General features: G+C 49.5%; 7 protein-coding genes across 7 annotated transcripts; 4 read left to right on the top strand and 3 right to left on the bottom strand.

Annotated features, from left to right (window-relative positions):
• Window positions 1-2975: 2975 nt before the first annotated feature.
• nimT (putative tyrosine protein phosphatase MIH1) lies at window positions 2976-4828 on the top strand (the record flags this gene model as incomplete). Its single annotated transcript, XM_057290649.1, has 4 exons — window positions 2976-3226; window positions 3296-3363; window positions 3428-3566; window positions 3718-4828. 4 exons carry the CDS (start codon window positions 2976-2978, stop codon window positions 4826-4828), a joined length of 1569 nt encoding a protein of 522 aa, XP_057151851.1.
• Window positions 4829-6542: 1714 nt separating this feature from the next.
• On the top strand, window positions 6543-8036 carry N7519_003872 (uncharacterized protein; the record flags this gene model as incomplete). The annotated part of the gene is made up of 3 exons (XM_057290648.1): window positions 6543-6652; window positions 6846-7665; window positions 7716-8036. The coding sequence occupies 3 exons, from the start codon at window positions 6543-6545 to the stop codon at window positions 8034-8036; spliced, it is 1251 nt and encodes a 416-aa protein (XP_057151850.1).
• Window positions 8037-8895: 859 nt separating this feature from the next.
• N7519_003871 (CwfJ domain protein) lies at window positions 8896-10671 on the bottom strand (the record flags this gene model as incomplete). Its single annotated transcript, XM_057290647.1, has 2 exons — window positions 8896-10603; window positions 10658-10671. The coding sequence occupies 2 exons, from the start codon at window positions 10669-10671 to the stop codon at window positions 8896-8898; spliced, it is 1722 nt and encodes a 573-aa protein (XP_057151849.1).
• A 381-nt stretch (window positions 10672-11052) lies between these two features.
• N7519_003870 (uncharacterized protein) lies at window positions 11053-18909 on the top strand (the record flags this gene model as incomplete). Its single annotated transcript, XM_057290646.1, has 1 exon — window positions 11053-18909. The coding sequence occupies one exon, from the start codon at window positions 11053-11055 to the stop codon at window positions 18907-18909; it is 7857 nt and encodes a 2618-aa protein (XP_057151848.1).
• Window positions 18910-19292: 383 nt separating this feature from the next.
• On the bottom strand, window positions 19293-19898 carry N7519_003869 (DNL-type zinc finger protein; the record flags this gene model as incomplete). The annotated part of the gene is made up of 1 exon (XM_057290645.1): window positions 19293-19898. One exon carries the CDS (start codon window positions 19896-19898, stop codon window positions 19293-19295), a length of 606 nt encoding a protein of 201 aa, XP_057151847.1.
• Window positions 19899-20193: 295 nt separating this feature from the next.
• N7519_003868 (cullin family protein) lies at window positions 20194-22842 on the top strand (the record flags this gene model as incomplete). Its single annotated transcript, XM_057290644.1, has 4 exons — window positions 20194-20238; window positions 20300-20686; window positions 20741-22611; window positions 22671-22842. The coding sequence occupies 4 exons, from the start codon at window positions 20194-20196 to the stop codon at window positions 22840-22842; spliced, it is 2475 nt and encodes an 824-aa protein (XP_057151846.1).
• Window positions 22843-23234: 392 nt separating this feature from the next.
• sld5 (putative GINS DNA replication complex subunit Sld5) lies at window positions 23235-24125 on the bottom strand (the record flags this gene model as incomplete). The annotated part of the gene is made up of 2 exons (XM_057290643.1): window positions 23235-23870; window positions 23949-24125. The coding sequence occupies 2 exons, from the start codon at window positions 24123-24125 to the stop codon at window positions 23235-23237; spliced, it is 813 nt and encodes a 270-aa protein (XP_057151845.1).
• Window positions 24126-24590: the final 465 nt, after the last annotated feature.

The raw sequence follows: 24590 nt of genomic DNA, 5'->3' as shown, positions 1-24590 counted from the left end.
CACCTTAGCTGCGACTCTGCGTGGCGCAGAGAGATAGATCGGGTTGGGCTGATACAGTCAGCCCAGAGGGTTTCCATCTGCAAGCGCCTGAGAAAGCGGAATGCTTTGTGATTCGTGAAGATGTGTTCGAGTGTTGGTTATCACATCAAGACATGACACAACACGGCACAACACAGCACAACCGTCGACGCGGTCCGACCTCCCAGGGTTTCAAGATTCCAAAGTTTTCAAGACCTGACCGAGTCTTCAACTTCCAAGGTTCATTAGCATCCTACTTGGACATCATGGAAGTGCACGGAGCACTGTGATGTTCAGTAGATATGACGTAGCATCACGGGCCAATAAAATCCTCCGAACGCGTCGTGGATTTTGCACACCGCATCGTCTGCCGGGGAGAGATGTGTAACAATGCCTTTGATAAATGCAGAAGGCAACTGTAAATATTGAAAAGACCTGTTGATGCATTTCGGATTGACCGGATATTCCATGACCCAGTGAAGCTCGTTCCGGTCTTTCACGGAGAGGAGAGGGTCCAGAATAGCACACCGTGGGGTGCAGTAGTGACTTGAGAGTGTCCACCAGGGCACCATGACTGGATGACTATAGCCGACTTCTGCGACTAGTCGTTTCAAAATACTCCGGATATACTTTGTACAAAGTAAAAAAGCCGATGGTGGCGAATCTGAGATCTTGCTGGGTACTTACTCCATATATTGTAGTAAATATCGCGTCTGATAGCCTTAGGAAATGTGACCTCTACTAAATCTGTGTTAATAAACTTGTTTAAGGTGTGAACGAACCATGGTCTTCACAATTGCGTCAGTCGCATGAATCATTACCCCGGCCCGTCCTTACTGCTGTTAGTAGTAGCCCTAACTCCGGAGCGAGGTCATTTCAGTTGCAATTGCTTCGGTGAGGTTGGAAGAAGCGCATCGAATGTCATCGGACAGGAAGGTTCAATAGCCCTACCCTTGGGCAATTAATGTAGATTGAAGGTCAAACACCCTACCAAGGGGCATGGAAGGGATGCGGGACATGGAAGGTCATCGCGAGCCCTTGATCAACAAGAATGTCGGTACAAGTAAGGGCAGGACGGGTATGGATGAGCAGAATACTATAGCGTCTTCAATTTTGAGAGGAAGAATGGGATTATCTACCATTCCTTACTCGATACTACGTTGTACGTTCCGATCTTGGAGGAGCAATTGAACGGCAATTTTCTCCGGAGTCAACTACATGTAGTTGGTTCGTCCAGTATCCCACATTGTACGGAATTACTCCATACCCCGTACAACATAGACAGATTCCAATCTCTGATCGGCCCTTGATATCACCTAATAGGGCCAAGATAGTGTGAACTCTTTTTGTATTTCGGAGATGAAGAGATCTTGAAATTCCACGGTCTCTCCGATGCGGCCAATCAATACCTCGGTAAGATGATCACAGGGCTTCTTAATCGGACTAGTTGGGTCGATCGAGCACTATATTGCGCTATAATTGTGAATCCATTCTTCAAAGCGAAGGGGATTCTTAGAATTGAAGCATATCGTGACGTTGGAGACCAATAAAGAAGACGCCGTTCAATCGAATCACCCTTGCTTCCCATCACTTGCTTCCCATCACTTGCAGGAAGCTTTAAATTTTTTTTTCTCCCGAGAACAGGAAAAGTGGATATTTTGCATTAGACTCGATCTCTTTTGGGTCCCGTTTTTTTTTCAGCTCACCTGTGGTTGACACGGGAAAGAAAAAGTTTTTTGGTGGATACGATGCGTAAGAAGGAAGATGGAACAGTAAGCTCCGGAGAGGAAATTTGACATAAGCATACAGTGTATAGTGTACAGTGTATAGTGTACAGTGTATAGCGTATAGTGTATAATAGAGAGACAATCCTCCTTCCATTGAGCAGGGGAGACAAAGCTAAACCCAAGACATTATTGTACTGGAGTACTCCGTACCGATGTTGTAGGTCATAGAGAAGCTGTGATAGGCGCTGGGTTGCTGCGGCAAGGGAGCCCCGGGCAACCAAAAAGTATTTGGCCCCTAGAGAAGTGTCTATCCTTTACTCTCTATGGTTAACTACTATTTGCATATCTTGGAAATTATAATATATTTTATTCCTTTTTTATTCTTTTATTCTTTTATTTCTATATTCCTTTTTTTTTAATTGGCATTTTACCATACAGGGCTTATAAAGGAAGTTTTAACTATGTATACATACTAATTACTACCATATTACGTCTATTACCCTATTAATACATACTCTCCCCATCTTTACCTATTATTTTAATATTAAAAAGAAAATTCCCGATTACATGAAAATCGGAGCCGCAGTATTTCTCAATACTTCAATACTTCAATACTTGTACATTCGGAGATCCTCCCCACCTGCGTTGCCCATTGCAACAAGCCCATCCCTTCAGCTTCACTTCTTTGTTCCTACTTCTTCTTCTTCTTCTTCTTCTTCTTCTTCTTAATTACTTACGACATTCCTCCCGACATTGAGAGGAACAACTTTGTTAATCGGTTCTGTCGCCGACAAATCCATATCATATTGTTGGACCTTCCCCTCAGTCCTGCAGCACCCACGAGCTCCCCCCCGACCCCTCCAATCACATCCGACAGACTCACCATATTCACCATTCAACCCCCCAAAACCTCCGAAGTCTTGCCATGGACCGATAAATCCTGTGGCTTAACGAAATACAACTCTCGTCGTTGGTGGTTAGGGTCTGGGACCTAGGATTTTTTTTTTCCGGAAACTGGTTGTCACGGCGATCGTGGGGACCCATAACGTTGAAATTGCAAACGTGGAGACGTGCGTTGAGACAACTTTTTTCTCTCTTTTTGAAGCTCAGTTTGTAGGACCTAGTACTGGGTAGACACCTGTGGTCAGGGCCTGATTTGCCTTTCCATCTGTTCCGGTTGCTTTGCCAGAAAACTGTACAACGTCGGCTTTTGGTCCCAGTTGCAGCACCATGGAGCACTCTTCACCTCTCGCCGCTATGCAACCTCCGTCAGTCATGTTCGGCCATTGCTTTCGTTCAGAAGCACCGACATCTTATTCTTTGGGTTCAATGTCCGGGTTTGGTGGGAACCCGTTCAATTTCAAGGAATTGTCTATGAAGAAGTCTAGTTCGGACTACTTCAACGTCAAACCCATTCGAGGTTCTTCTCCCACAGCCAGTTTGGCTGCTGATCTTTCTCAGAACTTCCATATTGATCAAAGGTATGTGGAGATTTCCATGGGCGTTTCATGAAGTTCAAAGGGACAAAGCCCGGCTAACTCTATATTTAGTCCCCAATTAGCCACACCACGCCGGTCTTTGTTCACGGCCAGTATGCTCGGTCAAGCCAATGGACGTGGTAAGCAATGGCATAAATGGCACAGAATGGCAGGGCGGAGTAGTTACTGATACCTTATATATAGATGATGTGATGACCACCCCGCCGCTCCCATCATCTTCACCAGCACCAGCTATGGACGTTATGGAAATGTCTCCACTGCCTCACAAGCCGGCCTTCTTTGTCACTGCCGAGATCGAGGTACAGTCTCCGACACCTGGGGGGTAGTCCCATGCAATCACCAATGGTGTCTCCACTCCCGAGTCCTCTACAAGCGTCTCCGATGGAGTCTCCTCTATGTCCACCTGAGTAAGTGTGCACGTGAAAGTCAACCCACCCATATCGGTTCCGCTAACATGAATTCCTATCTGACAGGAGGAAGCGGCCCACTTTCCTGCGTCCCAGTCTGGCGAGGAGCAAGGCTCAGTCTTACCAACTTGGACTCACCCGGCCTTCGCCGGAGAGTAAAGCACCTCCCTTCCGATTTGGAACTGGAGCCAAGACATCTCTTAGCACCTCCACTTCTCTGGAGGATATGTTTGGGGACTCGCCTCCCCGTGAGCGTCCGATCTCGCGCAACAATTCTTCAACTCACCTGGCGCCGCCTCGGATGCGGCCATCACTCCACCATGCTCGTAGCAGCGGCTCGCCCGCCCACAGTTCAATCCGCAAACCGTCTCATCCTTTGATGCGTCCCCGCAAGCAATGCCGCCGGTCATTGAGCATGTTTGAGAACCCAGCAGATGTTATTGCCGATAAAGAGGCCAAGGTAGCAACAAATACACCCGTCCAGTCCATCAGTGACATTTCAAGTCCGCCCAGCATGAAGCTGCCTCACTTCATCCCTGAGGATCGCGCGGACTCTCTGCCTCGCATCGACAAAAGCACTCTTCTGGAACTCATGGATGGCAAATTCAATGACCATTTCGACAACATTCTCATCATTGACTGCCGCTTTGAGTACGAGTATGAGGGTGGTCACATCACTGGCGCATTGAACTATAACGACAAGGAACGTCTCGCCGGTGAACTCTTCAGTGCCCCTCAGGCCCGCACTGCGCTTATCCTACACTGCGAGTACTCTGCCCACCGGGCTCCCATCATGGCCAAGTACCTGCGACACCATGATCGCGCCATCAATGTTGATACTTACCCTAACCTGTCATACCCTGATATGTACATTCTGGATGGTGGATACAGCTCATTCTTTGCTGAACACCGCTCTCTCTGTTACCCTCAGAACTACGTCGAGATGAGTGCCAAGGAGCATGAATTTGCCTGCGAGCGTGGACTTGGCAAGGTCAAGCAGCGCTCCAAGCTGAATCGTGCCCAGACTTTTGCCTTTGGTGAACAATCACCCCAAATGGAAGACAGCCCAACTGGACGTTGCCGACTTGGCGACAACGAGCGTAACCGCTACTTAAGCTCTCCATTTTCTCAAAGCCCAGTCCCTGCCCGGACCCCCGGCCGCCGGATGCTTTCCTGACTAGATCGACTAGTACCGTTCCTTTTTTGGTGCTTTGCATTATCTTGCATCTTGCATCTTGTCTTTTTTTTTTCCCTTTTTTTTTTTCCCGCTGCGTCTTGTCCTTGGAGCGTGGTGTTTGGCTGATGCATTCCAATATGCTTTATGGCGGCTTTTTCTTCTCTTTTCACCCTCAAACTTCTCTCGACATTTTCAGTCCTACTGAGGTCTGATTTGTGTTGGCGTGCTGGATCACCTGCGCTATTCACCTTTTCCCTCATCTCTTTGATATCTGCTCTCAGTATCGTCCTCTCTTTGACCCACCCTGTTTAGCTGGGTTCCTGCTTCTTCCAATATTTCCTTTGCGTGGCATCTTGCCACATCTCTCTATGACCATCGCCCATGATCTTCCTGGGTAATCGACTCTCATGACCCATACGAATCTGAGTGTCCCATTTCATATGTCTATTTACGACCTCGCAACTTCGCAAAAAGTGCGCACGAAGACGTCCTCGGCCTATCATCGCCAGGTTTCCAATTTCTCATATCTCTTCCGTGGGACTTTTTTTTCCCCCGCGAAAACAATACCCCCAATGACGATTTTCATCGAACATTTCGCCGACACTTTGGCATCTCCTTTTCTCTCCGAACATTCTTTTTGACACCATTATCGCCCTTTAATCCACTATTTGGTCCTTCTTGTACAGAATTTCTACTGTGGATTAATCGTCATTCCACGCTGTACCAAATTTGCATCTCGATGCTCAACGCCAGTCTCTTTTGACTTCTTCGCCAGGAGCATTTGTATTTTCAATTGTCCGATAATATCACCCCTTTGAACTGTGTCATTGGGTAGTGCGGAGGATCTGGATGTAATATTTGCATCGAGAGTGACTTTTTTACAGCTGTACATAACGAGAATTGCCTTATTACATGCAATTTCTCTCTGGACGTGTTCTCCTGAGATTTTAATGGTCTGGAAAGGGTAATCGGAGGAGACAACCAGTTCACAAATGTTTTGATTTCCCTTTGTGAGAATGAAAAAAAAAGAAATAAAAAATATTCAAAAATTTCAAAAATAACTTCAAGTCTTTCTCTTGTAAAAGGAAAAAAGTAGAAAGGAAAAAGAAAGAGAAAATTCCAACTGATCGACAGAATGCAATTAATGAGGATTGTCGTTTCAAGTCTCTCTGCTGAATTTGATAGGCGGAAAGCCGGGGGAAACTATGGGGTTGTCCTGTCCTTGAACTCCCTCGAACTGCTTCAACTTCATTCTCTTCTCTTTCTCTCCTAGGCTCTTCTCCCATTTGGCTGTTTCAGCCGTTTTGAGATCGTTTCATTCCTTGAATCTCTCCCTATGTCGTAGGGGTTTTACTCTCTTTCTCCTTTTTTTATTCAATGTTCTATTTTGGTAACTTGCTGCCTGTTCGATCCACCATCTTGAACTAGCATCTATTTCGTACGTTACGTACACTGCCGTACATCTTCGCTGATATTGAATCTATTGTGTGACTTCGTATCCACTCCATTATCGCTATACTCGGACGTCCCCTCTCGTTAACTGCGAGGCTGGCACAAGTGTACATCTCACTCATTCGCGCTACAATTCAAACTGGACTGCGTCTAATTTCAATCAAGTTGGTTCGGAGAATCTTGCCCAAGGCTGTTTCGCAGCCATTGGCAATCGGATGATTCCCTTTCTATCGCAATTGCGCATCCACTATTCATTTCCAAGATGAGTCCAGCAAATATTACACTATGGGCTCGAGGTACAGCGAGTGATCTCGAGTCGGTTCCAGACACCTTTTCGAGCTGGGACAAATGTATGGCCAAATCGTACTGCAAGTGAGTTCTTCCTAGGGGATGTGCGCCCTTCCCTTCCCCATTTGCGCATGATCTGGCCTGATACTAATTAATTGGCGCAAAGGTGGCCCGTCATCGTCGGTATAATCGTTGGTTCGGTAGTTCTACTTGCCGTATTAGCTTGCATCATCAATTGCCTCTGTTGCGGCTATCAATGCTGCAAGTGCTGTTGTAGCTGTTGTTGTCCGTCAGGCAGGCGGAGAAACAAAACGCCTAAACACTTTGACGACTTCCACCAATCTCCACCTGCTCCCAATCCTGTCTATCAACCGCCACCAGCCCCACCCTCCTATCGTGGTGCGCAACAGAGCGCGCCCTCCTTCCGCAGCGCGCAGCAGACTGCGCATTTCGATGCGCCTAAGTCTCCGGCTCATGTCAATGAGGACGCCCTGCCTGAGATGCCTACCTGGGCTGGTGCCGTTGACAAGCATGTTGAAGACCCAAATCATCGTGACGATGTTGAAATGGAGCCATTGAATCCCCCGGACCGAAAACAGGCCGGCACACCTGGTGTCGCTTACACTGACTATTCACCCAACCCAACCATGGGCGCCGCGGCGGCGGGATACAGAGGATTTGGGCCTACCGATCCGCGTGCACGTCGGTCTCCCGGCCCAGGAGCGGCATTGAATCCCATCCAAGATCCCTATGGCCGACGTTCGCCGGGCACACCTTCCCCCAGGGGAGCCATTGATCCTTATGGGAGAAGATCCCCGGGCCCGGCGGCACTCAGTGCTGCCCAGGATCCATACGGCCGACGTTCCCCCGGCCCAGCAGCGTTGGCTGCCACTCAAGATCCGTACGGGCGCCGCTCACCTGGCATGTCACCGGCCCCAGCGGCTGGCTATGGCGCCGCAGCCCACGACCTCTATGGCTCGCGCTCTCCGGGCGTGACATCTCCTGTCGGTGCACCAGTTCACAACCCTTACGACCAGCAACAATACCAAGACTCCTACGATGACCACTCGTATGGCGCAGGCAATGGTTACCACGCCGTGGCCGCACCCTCGCCCGTGGCTGCATACAAGCCGCACACCAATTACAGCCCCGTGCCAATGGCCTTCTCTCCATCTTCGGAGATAGAGCCATTCCCGCAGCCGCGGCTCCAACGCCAGGCTTCCAGCGCCAGCCATCTTTCGGCTCTAGCCAGTATCCCCCAACCTACACCTCCCAGCCTCCATACCGCGGCTTCTCCCCCGCTCCTTCTTCCCCCCCTCCTGCCTTCTCGGCTGCTTCGCCCTCAGAGTACGCTACCTACAACCCCCACGCCAACACCATCCCCATTCCCGAGCCCGACAACACCAGACCTCCGAGTCTGTTGCAGAGCGGTAAAAAGCCTACCGTCAATGCTTCTAGCAACTTTTGAGTATGACCCTCGTCGATCGAGGCCGTTTCATGAACAGGACGTTTTCTTTTTTGTCTCTTCTTGTCGTTGTGCTTTTTTGATACCATTCTTACGCCATATTTGTCTTTCATCTTACATACTTACCATGACCCCGGGCTAAATTTGGGCTTGAAATTAAAGAGTTTTCTTTTCTTCCATATTTCCATCACTTGGACTCTTTTGTATCCTGGAGTCAGCCTTGTCTGACTCGTTCAGTACTCCTGAATGGCAGCCTTTTCGGGATAATGCGCATTTCTGTGTAGCAGGAAATGACCCACCCTTTGGTTCGCCGTAGAATTTATGATATCCAGAGCTTTGAGGGGTTTTTTTTTTCCAGATTGTTGAATTGGGATATGCTTGGTTTATACTATGGATACATACCTAGTAGATGAAAATAACAGGGTATGGCCATCTGACTGTCCTCGCGCTGTGACCTATGTATCTGGCCTTTAGTCTCGACGGGATCACGATCTGGGGATAGGACTTTTAAGGCTGCGATTGGATGCTCAACGGACAACTTGTCATTGAGAATCCGAGCATAAGCCCAACAGGTTGCCATCGCTAGGGATCTGGGGGGAGCATTGTCGGGACCTCTATTGATGTTTTCCATTTCTGACCGGAACAGCCTGCGTTTAATATGACCTATCTCTTATGTTGCCCCCATGGAAATCTGTAATTTGTGAATTTGGCTTCAAATTTGAACTCATTTGTCACATTTCATCGTATTGTACACGCACAGGTAGCTCTCCGAAGATGCTCCCCGTCGAAAGATCCCTCACCATACCACACACTTGCCATGTATGACCCCTGGAAAAGAAGAAGAAACTTGCTAATCTCAAACTCATTCCTCAATCTCCATCGCGAAATCATGTTTCTTGAAAGCCTCCTTGAAAGCCTCTGCATCCTTCATCTCCTCGTCGTCCGTCTGCACACAATCTCTCCAGTTAATACGCTCATCCAGATAGAGCACCTTACCCATAACCCGACGACCAAATTGCAAATCAAACCGGTTCTCGGGCAGGATTTTCATGATGATAACATTCTCTTCTCCGGATTCAGTCTTCCAAACGCCTGTGTGCTCAGGCGCAGACCAATGATCGCCTTTAGTTTCGGTTTCGCCGTTGGGCGTAGGCGTCCAAATGAAGACTCGGAAATAATCGATCATATGGTGGTTGTGGATTTCGTCAGGGTTTGGCACGGTCTTGAACGTCGAATATTCCAGGTTCGAGGCTTCCTTCTTGAATGCCATTTCCACAAGTCGGGAGCGGATCTTTTCCACTGGCATGGGAAGGAATTGCCAATGTGTGTGGATACCGTTTGAGCGGCTGACTTCCCAGGTGACAGCACCTAGCTTGCCTCCTGATCGCTCATTCAGCATTTGGTGCAGGGATTCGCGGTATCGTTGCATCTCGGCGAAAGTCGAGGCGCGGATGGCCGGGTCGAAGATTAGGTCGATGGTCGGGGAGTGTTCGAAGGGGATGATGAGCATATGGCCTGGGAAGCCTAGGGAAGGGTAGAAGTTGGTTGTGGGCAGAGGTCCTTTGGCGGTGGTGACGTAGCTGTCATTGCCGATTGAGGTGATGAGATGGGTGGCGATGTTGGGGTTCGAGAGGCAGAAGAAACAGTTCTCTGGGCCTGGCGGAGGGGCGCGTTGTTTATGGCGGCGTTGATGTCCCGGATCTCTATCTTGGTCAGAGGGGGCGTAGCGCTGGTATGATTCGCTTTGGCTTGGGAGCATTTTGCGCCTGCTTTGCACCGCCGACCAAGGGCAAATGGTGGAGCCTGTGGGGATACTGCTTGGGAACGGTGCCGTTGGGTCCAAGGTAAAGGCATAAATAGCATCTTTCGACGAGCCGAAAGTAGGCAATGAGATGAACCGAGTGAGCGGGTAGACATCTTCACCTCCCTCAGTTGGCATGTGAAAGAAGGGTTCACGCTCGAAGAAAGCACCATCCGACCGAGAGAAGTGATACCGGGGTTTCAGAGTCGCGCAGACATCAGCAATGCATTGTAATTCAGATGGCACGGTCTCCTTATTCCCAGAGACCTCGCAGCTAGATCCTAGACGGACATCCTTCGGCCATTGATTGGTGATAAGAATGTCGGTTTTGTGAATCCCAAACAGTGCACGAGCATCGGATTCACTGTAGGTTGGTTGGAACTTGCCACTAGCATTGCTCTCGGGTTTGGATCTAGCCTCTGTCGCTCCCATGGTGCCACCGAGGGCAACAATACGAATACCATCTGTTGTCTTCAAGGTTCCCCTCTTTCCCAGGAAGAACAAGTTGGGGCACACTTCATCAGTTGCTTCAATCTTTTCGACCACTTGAGGGGGAAGTGGTCGGTCACCAAGGGTGAAGTAGGTTGGGCATGCCACGGTGATGTTCCCCTCTAGCAAGGCGTTAATATCCTCGAGCTCATTTTCAGTCGAGCCATCACCGAAGAGGTCGCCAAGAATGATCGCAAAGGAGAAATCCTGTTTTAGCTGCAGCTTGGCTAGCTTGGTGAACACGGGCCGTATCTGACCATTCAAGCTGCCAATGACAATACTACATATGAATTGGGTTAGTGACTGGAAGACGGGCAGATCTGAACATACATACCATTTGGGAGCCATTTTTGGATCTGCCTTGATGGTAGATTGAATTGGAAGAGGAAAATTTTGAAAATTTTGATGGAAAGTTGATGAAAAGGTGGGAAAGATGGGAAATAGGAAGATGAAAGATCCCCAAAAGTATGAGATTCTTCCAAATACCCAAACTGTCTGGATGTGCCACCAGAGATCAGCTACATGCGACTAGACGCAGGATAGAACATCTTCGGGTTCTCGAGAGCAGGAGCTTGGGCCACCTTATCAGCACGTGATATATATAGATATCTGCCTCGGAATAAGGAAATTCCGCTCCGAAGAACTTTTTTGTATTCCATGCGGATCAGCCAAAAAAAAAGTTGACCAGTACCTTTCTCACGAACAGTGCTGCTCGTCAGACTCGTCAAGATGGTGGGGACAGGCTCAAAACCAAAGCCTGTAAGGCGCCTGAAAACGGGCACAGAAACCACGAAAAACCACCGATTCGAGGGCTTTTCATCACGCATCAGCAAGCTCAAAATCGACCCGATCCACCGCGTGCGCCGCGCCAGTTTCGGCGAAGATGAAGACGAGACATCTTCTTATTTCCGAGCTGCCCTCGATCACTGGTTCGAGATGAACCTTTCAGACAACTTTACACAATTCGTACGGCGTGTCAACCCTCTTTCCGAGAGCTTTGCGCAAGTTCTGTATCATGAAGAAAAGATTATGGGTCTATTGGTGGAATTCATCGAGAAGAGAGACCAGCTCTCTATGGAGCCGCTTTTGAGCTTGCTTGCGCAATTTGCTCGGGATCTTGGCGTCAAGTTCGAAAAGCATTTTGCTACGGCGGTGACACTGGTGTCATCCGTTGCAGCGACACATCCCGATATTGAGGTCGTTGAATGGAGTTTCACTTGTCTTGCATGGATCTTCAAATTCCTTTCCCGTCTGTTGGTACCGGATCTGCGACAGCTGCTGAGTATCATGACTCCATATCTCGGAAAAGAACGACAAAAGCCATTTGTGGCGAGGTTCGCCGCGGAGTCGATGTCGTTTCTTATCAGAAAGGCCGGCCTGGTTTATTACAAGAACAAAGCACCCCTCGAGACTGCCGTCTCATTCCTCTTCGACGATATCTCGAAGGCCGCCGATGACAACAAGGATACTGAGAACTACAGGGAAGGATTGATGACCATGTTCTCTGATGCTATCAGGGGAGTCAACAACGGGCTTCACTCCAATGGCATGGATATCCTAAATTGTGTTCTAAGTCAGATCCCGCCGACTAGTGAAAACCACAATGACCCCGCAGAAGTTATATTTGGTCTGGTCGTCAGTCTTGTCCACGCCACGACTCCCGACACCTTCGGACCCGTTCTCGACACGGTCAAGGCTTATATTGAAGATCGTTCAAAATCTACCCCGAATCCTAATCTCTCAGAGTGCTGCCGTATAATGTTCCTGATTGTGACAACTCGCAAGGGTGTCAGGATCCAAAACTGGAAGACTGTTCATCAAATCCAAGTGTCCCTGCTCCAGCAGGTGTCGGCATCTGATGTCTCATCAGCAACGATATCACAGATCCTTACAAGCGTCGCATACGCCCTTCAGATGTCCCCCATGGACGAGTTGCTACCTTTCCTTCGCCCTATCATGGACCTGGTGTCTACAGGCCAGCTTTCCAAATACTTCTTATTCTTCTGCGCAACATTCTCTGAGTGGGGATCAGAGCGATTCCAGAGCTTGGTTCTTTCCCCTTTCCAAAGGTTTATCAACTCATCATGGCAAAAGTCAGAGTGGGAGACTTGTTTCACCCTGCTACGCCTGCATGAAGCTGGTTGCATCACGCCCGAGACCTCGCAACCTGGCTACGTTTCCTGCCCAGATGCCTTCAAATCTCGCATCACTGATTCATTGGAGTACCCCACGAAAGATGAAGCCTTTTTGAATGCGCTAGTGAAGCTTCCAGCCGCTATCTCTTTGTTTGCGGATTCTGCTACAATGTCCAATATTGTTTCTAAGTTGCACGATAATCTCCTATCAGCATTCCAAGACGGTGCAGCTGAAGGCAATGACGCCAAGACGAAGGGCCTGGTGTTTTTCCTTGGTCAAGGGTTCAAGACCTATGTCGAACTCGCCAACAAAGTTGGAGAGCTTGATTCGGGTCTCTTGAAACCGATCATTGCCACTGCTACAAAATTCTCCCGCCTCCCAGTCTTTTTGGAGGGTGCCCTTGCTTTCATTTCCTCTCTCCCAGAGGCAGCCGAGCTTGAACATCCCACTCTGGAAGACTTTGCTCAGGATTTAATTGTGAACCTGGCAAGCCCGTCGCACAGGCTGAGGCTGGTATCTCTTCGGATTCTACGGGAGTTAATTGTTCGCATTGCCAAAGATGACCCCTCGCCCGTGGAATTGGCCATTGAAGTCGAAGAGAGTCCACTGACAATGGACTCCGTGAGAACCATCTCTATGCATATCCGCAAACTTGCGATTCTCTATCCCCAAATTGCTCACCGCAGATGGATGGCCACCTTGGTCCCTTACTTTTGCTTCGGATTGTTCTCGAAGAAGTTGGCTCCATTGTGGGATGACTCTGCTGCTGCGTTGAAGACTATTTGCGAAAATCCCGAGGGTGAGAAGATTGTGTCCGATTTGTCTATCCGGTGGCTGTCAGAGCGGGATACCGAAGCGCCCAGCGACACTCCAACAGAAGATGATGAGAGCTCTTTCGTCAAGAGCAACTTCAAGTGTTACAACGTTGCGAAGGTTGAAAAAATACTCTCCGCGAACACCAAGAGCACTGAGGATCCGTATCATGTCCTATCTCAACAATTCAAACAGGACCACACCGTCGCAGACATCCTTCCCGCTTGCCCACGAACCCATGCACTTCGTGTCTTGAACGCTGCACCGGGCGTTGCTGAGAAACGCTCGCGCCAGATTGTGCCATTGTTCTTGTCCTGGGCATTGCGTGAGGACCAAGATGACGCGCCCCCAACTGGCGAGACCAAGGTTGAAGATGCTGAGACTGGTGATGGGCAAGTACGTTGGGGATTCCGGGATCGATTGTCCATGCTTGCTTTGTTCGCGCAATTCCTCAACCCCATTGTCTTGTTTAGAGCACCCGAGGTTCATGCGGCAGTCCTGGGACTTCTGAGCCATGGTAACTCTGACCTGCAGAAACATGCTCTCAAAGTCCTTTTCACCTGGAAAGATCCGAATGTGCGCCCGTATCAGGAAAACCTGCTTAATCTCTTGGATGAGGCCAGGTTCAAGGATGAGCTTGCTGTCTTCGTACATGTTGGCGACGAAGACAGCCTAATTCAACAAGAGCACCGTGCTGTTCTCCTTCCCGTGGTCCTTCGACTGCTCTATGGTCGAATGATTTCTAAGGCTGGCTCAGCCGCCGCTGGCCAAGCCGGCAGACGAAAGACCATCCTTCGAACTATCTCGCACCTCTCAGAGCACGACTTCGGACTTTTCATGCAGCTTTCTTTTGGCCCTCTTGCAAACGTGCACGTTGTCAAAGACAACAATGAGTGCGATCCGACTGCCTTCCAAGAAGAGTTGACAAGCCCAAGAAGACAGCTGGGTCTGCTTAAGCTGATTGATACTGTCTTTGAGACCCTCCAAACCCGCATGACTGAATTTGCATCGCAGACGATGGATGTAGTTGTATACTGCTTGGTGCGAGCATGCCGGGCGATTTACAACGAGGGTAGCGATCGTCCAGATGAACGCCTCTTGCCTGTACTCCAAAATATTCGTTCGGCGTGTATTCGCTGTCTCAATTTGGTCTTCTCGATTGTCCCGAACCATGATTGGACTCCCTACGTTCGTATCATCTTCAAGGAGATGATTGACAGCAGATTGGATCAGTTCCCTATTGAGACAGCACAGGGTGTTTCAGGCCTTCTGCGATTGTTCTCCACGTGGGCCGCTGCCCCACGGTCAACGTTTTACTTGGTGCAGCACAATGACAAAGTCTTGACTAAGGTAATTGACTGTCTCGCGGTTGAGTCTGCCCGCGACGAAGTCAAGAACTTTATTTTGGACGAGGTTCTCATACCGTTGGTTGAGCAGTCTACGGGCAAAAAATTGCAGGAAACTGAAGAGATGCCTGACTTCCCAGCTGAGCAAATTAAATCCGAAGTCCTCTCTCCTTACCTGGAGCATGCTCTCTTCCATCTCGGTCGTCTTCTCAAGAGAGGCCCCTCGAAGCCCGTTCTTTACTCCGGAGTCAATGCTCTTTCCCTAATCGCCCCCTGCGTCGAATCTTCCAAAGAGACCGCCAGTCTTATCGGGATTACAACATATCTGCTTCGTCAGCCTGCGGATCGTGTCAGCCCGAGAACCAAGTCTGGTTTATTGAAGATCCTCGAACACTTTTTGCCCTTGTGGGATCCCAAAGAAGATGCCGGGCTTGCCCAACAAGTGTTTGATGCGGTGTGCTCCATGTTCGATTACTTCAAGGATGATGCGAACAGAGAAGTATTGGCCCGGGTGTTTAGTGCTTTTGCTATCCACGACGAGAACCTCAAGATTGTTGCCGAATTATGTGCAGATCTAAACTCTCGCTCAACTACAAGACTCGAACCCGATTATGCGAGACGATTGCAGGCTTTCAGAATAGTCAGCGACGAACTATCTCAGACTCTGAGCGCGAAGCAGTGGAAACCTCTTCTCTATAACATGCTTTTCCATTTGAGGGATGAAGATGAGCTTGCTATCCGATCTAGCGCCTCCTTTGGTCTAAGACGATTTATTGATAGGGCGTCCACGGAACCAGACGCAGACTTCGAGGCACTCATCAATGATGTTCTGTTTCCCTCTTTGCAATACGGCATCCGACAGAAGTCTGAACTTATTCGCTCTGAAGTTGTCGCTGTCATTGGCTACTTTGTCAAACTCAACCCCACCAGACCCTCCGTGCAGGACATGCACGTCCTTCTCGTTGGTGATGATGAGGAGGCCTCTTTCTTCACCAACATTCTCCACATCCAACAGCACCGCCGGCAACGTGCATTGCGGCGTCTGGCTGGAGACGCAGCTCAAGGCAGCATTCAGGCTACAAATCTGGGCACCATTTTCATTCCCCTCATTGAGCATTTCATTTTCGAGGATGCTGCTGATGAAAATGCCCACAACCTTATTGCCGAAGGTGTTGCGACACTTGGTGTCCTCTCAGAATGGCTGGAATGGGGCCAGTTCCGAGCAAACTTCCGGAGGTACCGCAGTTATATGACAAGCAAGCCTGAAAAGGAGAAGAACATCCTCAGACTGCTGGGCCGCATGTCTGACGCGCTGTCTAGTGCAATGAATCGAAAGAAGGGGACGGAGGACCAGACTGATGGTGAGGTCGATAAGATGGATATTGTTGAGCAGCCCATGTGCACGCTCGCCAAGACTGTTCCTTCTCTTACGAAGGTTTCAACGGAATTGACCACAAACTTCATTCCTTTCCTGACCAACTACATCCACCACAAGCAGGAGAAGGAGATGAGTATGCGTCTGCCCGCTTCGATTACCACTGTCAAGCTTCTCAAGATTCTCCCCGAAGAAGAACTGGCTATTCGTCTCCCGCCAGTCCTGCTGGATGTATGCACAACCCTCAAGAGCAAAGCACAGGACTCCCGTGACACCGCACGGAAAACACTCAATGAGCTCGCTCTTCTTTTGGGTCCTGTTTATTTCGGCTATATCCTCAAAGAACTTCGCAACGTTCTCGCCCGAGGTTATCAGCTTCACGTTCTCTCATTCACCGTTCATTCCATGCTTGTGACCACCACTGATCACTTCAAGCAAGGAGATCTGGATTACTGTTTGAAAGAACTGGTTGGGGTTGTGATGGACGATACATTTGGCACAGTCGGCCAAGAAAAGGACGCTGAAGGATACACCAGCAAAATGCAGGAGGTCAAGAGCAGCAAGAGCTATGACTCTATGGAGCTTCTTGCGAAGGTTTCAACTATCAGCCAATTGTCAAATCTGGTTAGGCCCCTGCAGGCACTCCTATGTGAAAAGCTCAATTCGAAGCTAGTCAACAAGCTTGATGAGCTCATGCGAAGAATTGCCATCGGTCTTCTGAGGAACCCTGACGCCGAAAGTCGCGATATGTTGGTCTTCTGTTACGAGGTCATCAAAGAGGCCTATCGGGACAATGCCCCAGATGCAGGCCCAGCTGCGCCCAAGACCAGGTACGAGGAGCGGTTCTTAGTTCGATTGCAAGGAGCCAAGCGGGGCGAGCACAGAGGTGCAACATCTTCTCATGTTTACAAGTTGACCCGGTTCTCGCTGGATGTGCTTCGTGCTATCCTCAACAAGTTCAATTCGTTGTTGACAGCTTCTAACTTGTCGGGCTTTATTCCCATCATTGGTGATGCGCTTGTTCAGTCTCACGAGGAAGTGAAGGTTTCTGCTCTCCGTTTGCTCTCCACGATTATCAAGCTTCCGCTGCCAGAGATTGACGAGAATTCACACGTCTATTTCACCGAAGCAGTAAAACTTGTTAAGGAGTCTCCTAGCACCAACTCCGAAGCGGCACAGGCCTCGCTGAAGTTGATTTCTTCCATGCTGCGTGAACGAAAGGACACCAAGCTCCGTGACGGACATCTTGCATACTTGCTCAAGCGTCTGGCCTCCGACATCGAGGAGCCAGATCGCCAAGGTGTGACTTTCAACTTCATCCGCGCAGTCATGTCCCGGAAACTCGTCGTTCCCGAGATGTATGAGCTTATGGACAACATCGCCACTATGATGGTGACGAACCAAACTCGCTCTGCCCGGGATCTTGCTCGCGGTACCTACATTCATTTCCTGATCGAGTACCCGCAGGCAAAGAGTCGCTGGAACAAACAGCTCGCTTTCTTTGCGAAGAATCTGGACTACAAGCATCAGTCCGGACGGCAGTCAGTTATGGAGGCGATGCACGCGCTCCTTTCAAAGACCGGCCCTGAATTAGCACAGGATATCATCAGCACCTTTTTCCTGCCTATCGTCCTTGCTATGGCGAACGACGAGTCGCCGGAATGTCGTGAGTTGGCTGGTACATTGCTAGGAGAGTTCTTCAACCGTGCGGATCGGGAGCAGATGAAGACTATCCTTACTCCCCTTCGGTCGTGGTTGGAGCAGACCAACAACATGGCTCTATGCAGTATTGGATTGCAGGCCATGCGGATTTACTTCGAGGCCGACCAGACCGAGAAGGACAAACAGGCTCGTTTCGTTATCGACATCCTCCCGGGCTTGATGCAGCCCGTTCTTGATGACCATGAGAATGGCAATTGGGAAGCTCTTTACTATGCCCTGCAACTTTTCACAAAGCTTTGCAAATCGGCTTCCACGCTTGCTCTGAGCCCGGAATGCGCTTCTATCTGGACTTCCGTCCAAGAGTGCTTGTTCTTCCCCCACGCATGGGTCAAGACCTGCGCTGCAAATCTTGTAGGCCTGTGGATGGCCGATCTGGCCAAGACAAATGCCGCTGCCGGTTACGCTTCCCTGCCTCTGACTGGAAGTTCCGGTCTCGCCATGGACAAGCCGGCCATGCTGCAACTTCTTCGTGCCAGTCTCCGCAGTCTGCGTACCCCTGGCATTGCCGAGGAACTTGCTACGCAGAGTGTACGCAACACTGTCTTCCTTGGACGTTGCTGCTCCCAAAACGGACTCGAACTTCCGAAACTGGCAGGTGAGGATGTTGAATCCGAAGACGAGGACGAGGATGAGGATGCTGGCAGTGGAGCTGAAGGAGAGGCAAAGGAGGAAGCCAAGGTGGAATACAACAGATCTGCGATTCATTACATCTTCAAGCAGGTCTCCTCCCTTTTGCGGCGGGAAACTATCTCCGGCCGAGCAAACGCCCTCGTCCCCAAGACAGCCTCCATCACACTCCTTGCCGCGCTCATCCGCCACATCGAGGTCGAACAGATCCGTCCTTCTCTGCGCGTCATCCTCATTCCCCTACAGCATCTGACGGATCCATCCATCCCGGCGCCACGCTCATCGGATGAGACCTTCCAGAACACGTACAAGTCTCTCGTCTCCAACTGCCACGAGGTCCTGGATCTTCTCCAGAAGAAACTCGGCACCACCGAATACGTGGAGCATATTTCTAGGGTCCAGGCGGCTATCAAGGAACGTCGTGAAGGACGACGGGCCAAGCGTCGCATCGACGCCGTTGCTGACCCTGAGAAGCACGGACGTGATAAGATGAAGAAGAACGAGCGGAAGAGAGACAAGCGCCGTGAGAAGGGCTTGGAGCACCGTGGAAAGAGACGGGGTTGGTAGAGGATCTGGCATCTATTCGCATGTCTCATGAAATGGTGTTATTGGCATACAAAAAATTAGGCGTTTTGGTGGGATGGATTACTTATATTATACTTGCATTGTATATACCTTCTCAGAACAATTTGATTTTTCTGTACAGACCTTATGTTTTCTCAATATGTGTACTCCGTAGACTTTCTGGGTTGTGAAATTAAGGTAGTTGACTAATTTCTAATATACAAAGTCCCGAATATATCCTTTTTTTCTCGATGCTTGGATCCTGCCATGCTGAGTAGAGAGTTTTCCATCGCCATAATATACACGCCCAAGACAAACAAAACACCTGATATGCATCAAATCCACAAAGAATCTATGTAGGAACCTCACTTTCACTTCAAATGAACTCAAGCCGACTTATCATCATTGCGTGCTCCCAGGATCTCCTTACCCTCCAGGTCATAACTCTTCACAGACCCATCCTCCCAGAATTCCAAGTTGCCATCCGTATGTCCATGGGTCAATGCCTGACCCTTCTCCTTCAAAAGATCTTCCAGGGTTGTCTTCTTTTCGAAGAAGACACCAAGGTGATCACTCATGACATGGCGCGAGTTACATGAGGGACACTGGATAAGGACAGTTCCACGGTGGTAGCCTTGCTTGGACATGCGATGCGCAGAGCGATGACCACACGGCTTGCAGGTGAATGTAATGCGGTAGGCTTCCTCGTTCTTGCGACGCTCCTGGTTCTGTGCTTCCCATTCAGCCTCTTGCTCCGCCTGGCTTTTCGGTGATTCGGTGAGAGGGCGAGGAGCGTGGGAGTTGTATCGCAGCTGGGTCTGGGCAAGGATACGCTGCAATCGAGGGAGAATAGATGATGGGCGAGCTGAGAGTAGAGATGGGGATTGTGTCGAGAGGAAGCGTGAGGATTGTATGCGTGCAATAGTAGTGTATGACTGTGCTTGCGACACAAGGGCATTCAATGGGCGGAGACCCGAGGTGAAAGAGCGCATGGTGATAGTGTGTGTGTGTGTGTGTGTGTGTGTGTGTGTGTAGAGGTATAGAGGTATTTAGAAGCTGAGAAAGAACTTCAAAAGATATAGAGATATTCACAAGGCAAAAGAGAGACTATTCGGATGGAAAAGAAAATCACTGAAATGACGATGCTCGGTCAGCGACAGACGGAACTTTAGAATTTCCGGGGTTGGCCTCCGCGGAGAGAAGAGCGCAGTTCTTCTTCGACCTCTTTTTTTCCCCCTTGAGTTCTCTATTTACTCACTTTCTCTTGGTTTTACTGTGGCCTTCAAGATGGCAGCAATGAGGGCTCGTCACAAGATTCGAGCTCCCCGAAGGGTTCGTTCAGCGCGGGGTCAATACTATGAAGCTATCCGCTAACTATACTTCTACAATATAGGGAGTCTCCCATGCCAATACCGAAGATTTCGATTCTATATGGACGGTGCTCTCATCATCATTGACTGAAATTAATACCAAAAATGCTTCGACCCTGGCATTCGAAGAGATCTACCGTCATGCCTACAAGATCGTGTTGATGATGCGGGCTTCTGATCTCTACGAACAAGTCAAGCAACTGGAGCAGGACTGGCTGAAAACCAATGTCCGAACCCTCATTATTGATTCAATTTCTTCGAGCCTCGTGCGGGCGCAAAAATCCACCGATGCGCAGGACCAGTCGAGTGAGAGGAGGGAGGCGGGGGAGAAGTTCCTCACTGTCTTGAAGGATGCTTGGGAAGATCATCAATTGGGCATGGGCATGGTTACCGATGTTCTTATGTACATGGTGAGTTCTTTTACACTCTATGGTATTTCTATAATGCTCTAACTTCCTGGGCAGGACCGTATGGTAACAAGCCGTACGCACCCACCCATCTACGTTGCCTGCATGGCTCTATTCCGAGACCATATCCTACGAGCCCCCGTCCGTGCCGGCTCTTCTTTGACTGTCATGGATGTGCTCGAATCCACCATACTGTTTATGATCCAACTGGAACGTTCTGGCCACATCATTGAGCGGCCCCTCATTCGGCATTGCATACAAATGCTGGAGGGCCTCTACGAAACTGCAACAGAGGAGGAAAGCTCAAAGCTATATCTAACCGAATTTGAACCAGCCTTTCTCGAAACGAGTAAAGAGTACTACCAAGCAGAAGGGCAACGGCTGTTGGAAATAGGAGACGCTGCCACGTTTTGCCGACTTGCGACCCAGCGGATCACTGAAGAAGAGGAGCGATGCCGCTATATGTTGTCGGTCACAACAGAGCCTAAGGTTCTTGAGTTGCTTGACGAGCAACTGATCCGGAGCAATATTGACGAAGTCGTCAATCTCGAGGGAACCGGTGTCCGACGCATGCTGGATCACGATCAGTTGGAGGGGCTACGGAATGTTTACATGCTCAATAAAAGAGTCGACAAGAAGAAGCAAGCTTTGACGAATATGGTCAACAAACGGATTGTGGAAATGGGTAAAGAAATCAATGCTTCGTCTATACTCTTACCGCAAGCCCCAGCGCCGTCAGCAGAGAAAGACGGCGAAAAAGAGAAAAAGCCCGAGAAGGGTAAAGATAAGGAAAAGCCTCAGAATCAGCAAACAGTGTCAGCAATCCGCTGGGTCGATGACATCCTTGGCCTCAAGCGGAAATTCGATAACATTTGGGAGAACGCCTTCGCCTCCGACCAGGGCATGCAGGGCTCAATCGGAGCCAGCTTTGCCAACTTCATCAACATGAATGTGCGGAACTCCGAGTATCTGTCTCTCTTCTTCGATGAAAACTTGAAGAAGGGCATTAAAGGAAAGACAGAAAGCGAGGTAGATGTGCTCCTGGACAATGGTATCACATTGTTGCGCTACATCAAGGACAAGGATCTATTTGAGACTTATTATAAGAAACATCTATCACGCCGTCTTCTTATGAAACGCTCTGTCAGCATGGATGCAGAGAGACAGATGATCTCCAAGATGAAATTGGAGGTCGGTAACCAGTTCACCCAACGCATTGAGTCTATGTTCAAGGACATGACCATTTCGGAAGATCTTACCACCAGTTACAAGGAACACATTGCGCGCAGCGGTGATCCTGACCAGAAACCCGTGGATCTGGAGATCAACGTTCTCACTAGTACCATGTGGCCGATGGAAATAATGGCAAGCAAAGAGGGAATGGTCCAATTGCCTTGCATTTTCCCACGGGAGATTGATACACTGAAGCAAAGCTTTGAGAGGTTTTACCTCGACAAGCACAGCGGCCGTAAACTGTCGTGGCAAGCTAGCATGGGCACTGGCGATCTTCGAGCCACTTTCGTACGTTCCAATGGCAAAGTCCAGCGTTATGAACTCAACGTGTCAACATATGCAATGGTCATCCTGTTATTATTCAACGACATCCCAGACGGCGAAGCCCTCACCTATGACGAAATCAAAAGCCGCACCCGGATCCAGGACCACGACCTAACCCGCAACTTGCAATCGCTCGCCGTTGCCCCAAAGACCCGAGTTTTGAAGAAAGATCCTATGAGCAAGGATGTGAAGCCCACCGACCGCTTCCTTTTCAACCATGATTTCCAGAGCCCCTTTGTGAAAGTGCGTATCGGAGTTGTCAGCGGCGGTGCGAACAAGGTCGAGAACCAAGATCAACGCAAGGTCACTGAAAAGAAGATGAATGATGAGCGCAACGGTACGATCGAAGCTGCCATCGTCCGCATTATGAAGTATGTCTCTTTCTCCATATATATCCCTATATGATCTGACAGACTAACCTTTGGCACAGACAACGCAAAACGCTTACTCATTCTCAACTAATGACTGAGACTCTTTCGCAACTCTCCGCTCGCTTTGTTCCAGATGTGAACATGATCAAGCGGCGGATTGAGAGTCTGATTGACCGCGAATACCTGGAGCGAGTCTCGGAAGAGCCACCCACCTATGGATATGTCGCATAAAGCCAGACTATCTCAGTGATCTGGACTCATTTGCTCTGGCCTGTTATGATTTTATGATCTGGGGTGTCCTCGAATCTCGGTGTCTGTGTTTTCAGGAGCTTGCGTTTCTCTGAGCTTAGCGATTGGCGTCTTTTTTTAAGGGATTGAAAGAAATGAAATATTCGTAGAAACCCATCTATTTGATATTTGGTGTTTACTGACCAACTGAAACTGCTTTGGCAAGACATGCATAGTATCTCTTCAATCTATCTACATCGTAGAAGCAAATTCCCATAGAAAATAAGAAAATATATCATAAAATAACCCAAACGCCACTCCGCTATGATGAAGTCGAATATCAAACCCCAGTCCAAAAGGAAAAAAAGGAAAAAAGAAAAAAGACTCGAAAAGAATCACAATAATTCCACCTCCCCTCTCCCCCAAGCCCCTTTAACCCCTTCCCATCTGACAACCCAAACATCTCCCATCCGCATCGTAACTCCCGTCTCATATTCCTCCTCCTGCCCACCAACAACAACCGGAACCTCCGCACCAAGACACCGAACAAAAACAACCTCCTTCAAATCCGGCCCCTGGATCATACTCGTCCCACCGGCATTATCATCCAACCGCCTCAGCTGCCGCGGGAATGCCCCCATAAACGACCCCGCGTAGTGGCCCGCCAGAAGGGTCTGGTGTGCATGCAGGAACGACGTTTCCGGCTCGGACAGCGGTGCGAGATCCGTCAGCTCTGATATATCCGGCACGGGGTCCTCGGGCTGCTGGTTGGGGTTCTGTGAGGAGGCGGTTGACTGTGTTTGCGATGCGAGGGGGTTTTTGTTGCGCGAGGCTAGCAGCACTAGGTAGTGCATGCTGTATTTTGTTATTTTGGCGAGTCGGGCTCGTAAAAGACTGCGCACTATGTATTGGCTGCGAGCGAGGTCGGTTTGGAGGATTGAGAGGCGGAGGTTGAGGTTGGGGTTGTGAGTGTTTGCGGTTGTTGGGAGGGTTGTTTCTGACGACGCGGCTAGATCTTCGATTGTTTCGATCTGTAGGTGTCGGATTGTATTAGAGATCTGGTTCTAGGGAGTATTGCTGTGTAGCTGCTGTGTAGCTGCTGTGTGTACCTGTATCCGCACGCGGTCCATTATGCGCTCCATCAGTGGCGCCGGCCACGGTAGTACCTCCGACACGGCGCGTTCGGCTACCCAGAAGCGCGTGAGCAGCTGGTGGTCCAGCGCTGCGGACTCCGGGCTGGCACCTGGGCCGCGGTCCACTGACGCGAGAATGTCGTCGATATCCATGAGGTGGTCGCATTGAGGAAAATGCAGGGCGGAGCGGGATATAGGGCGGAGATAGGGTGCCTGGGGCACTAATCAGCCCGCTATCTCAAAATATCAATCGGAATACATGTTCACGTATCTGCGAGGCCGGTTTATAAGAATTGAGCTGATTTGGCGAGTTCAACTGGTCCAATCTCAAAGTATTTGCCAATTGGACCTTTTGCTCTGAAACTAGGCGATCGGCAAAGCACACGATGCCCCAGTGAATCGATGAGGGCCAGTCTACTTTGAAAGAGCAATTCTAGTTTGGGTTATTTAATTCAAGTCCATTTGGCCGTTCAAGTGTCCAAGTATCATTAGAGAGAAATGTACGAGAAAGAACCTGGAACTTGATAACCCAAGCCCCATTTTTCAGGGATCTCAGGCAGACTAAATGCTTGAACTCAGCTGAACTTCAGTTAAATATGACATGGAAGACATGAGGAA

This window comes from Penicillium mononematosum, assembly GCF_028829835.1.
Source record: "Penicillium mononematosum strain IBT 11891 chromosome Unknown utg000002l:1.0-8112719.0:1.0-8118358.0, whole genome shotgun sequence".
NCBI classification, from domain to species: Eukaryota; Fungi; Ascomycota; class Eurotiomycetes; order Eurotiales; family Aspergillaceae; genus Penicillium; species Penicillium mononematosum.
Note: the sequence above shows the minus strand (reverse complement) of the source record. Positions and strands in the feature narration are given on the sequence as shown.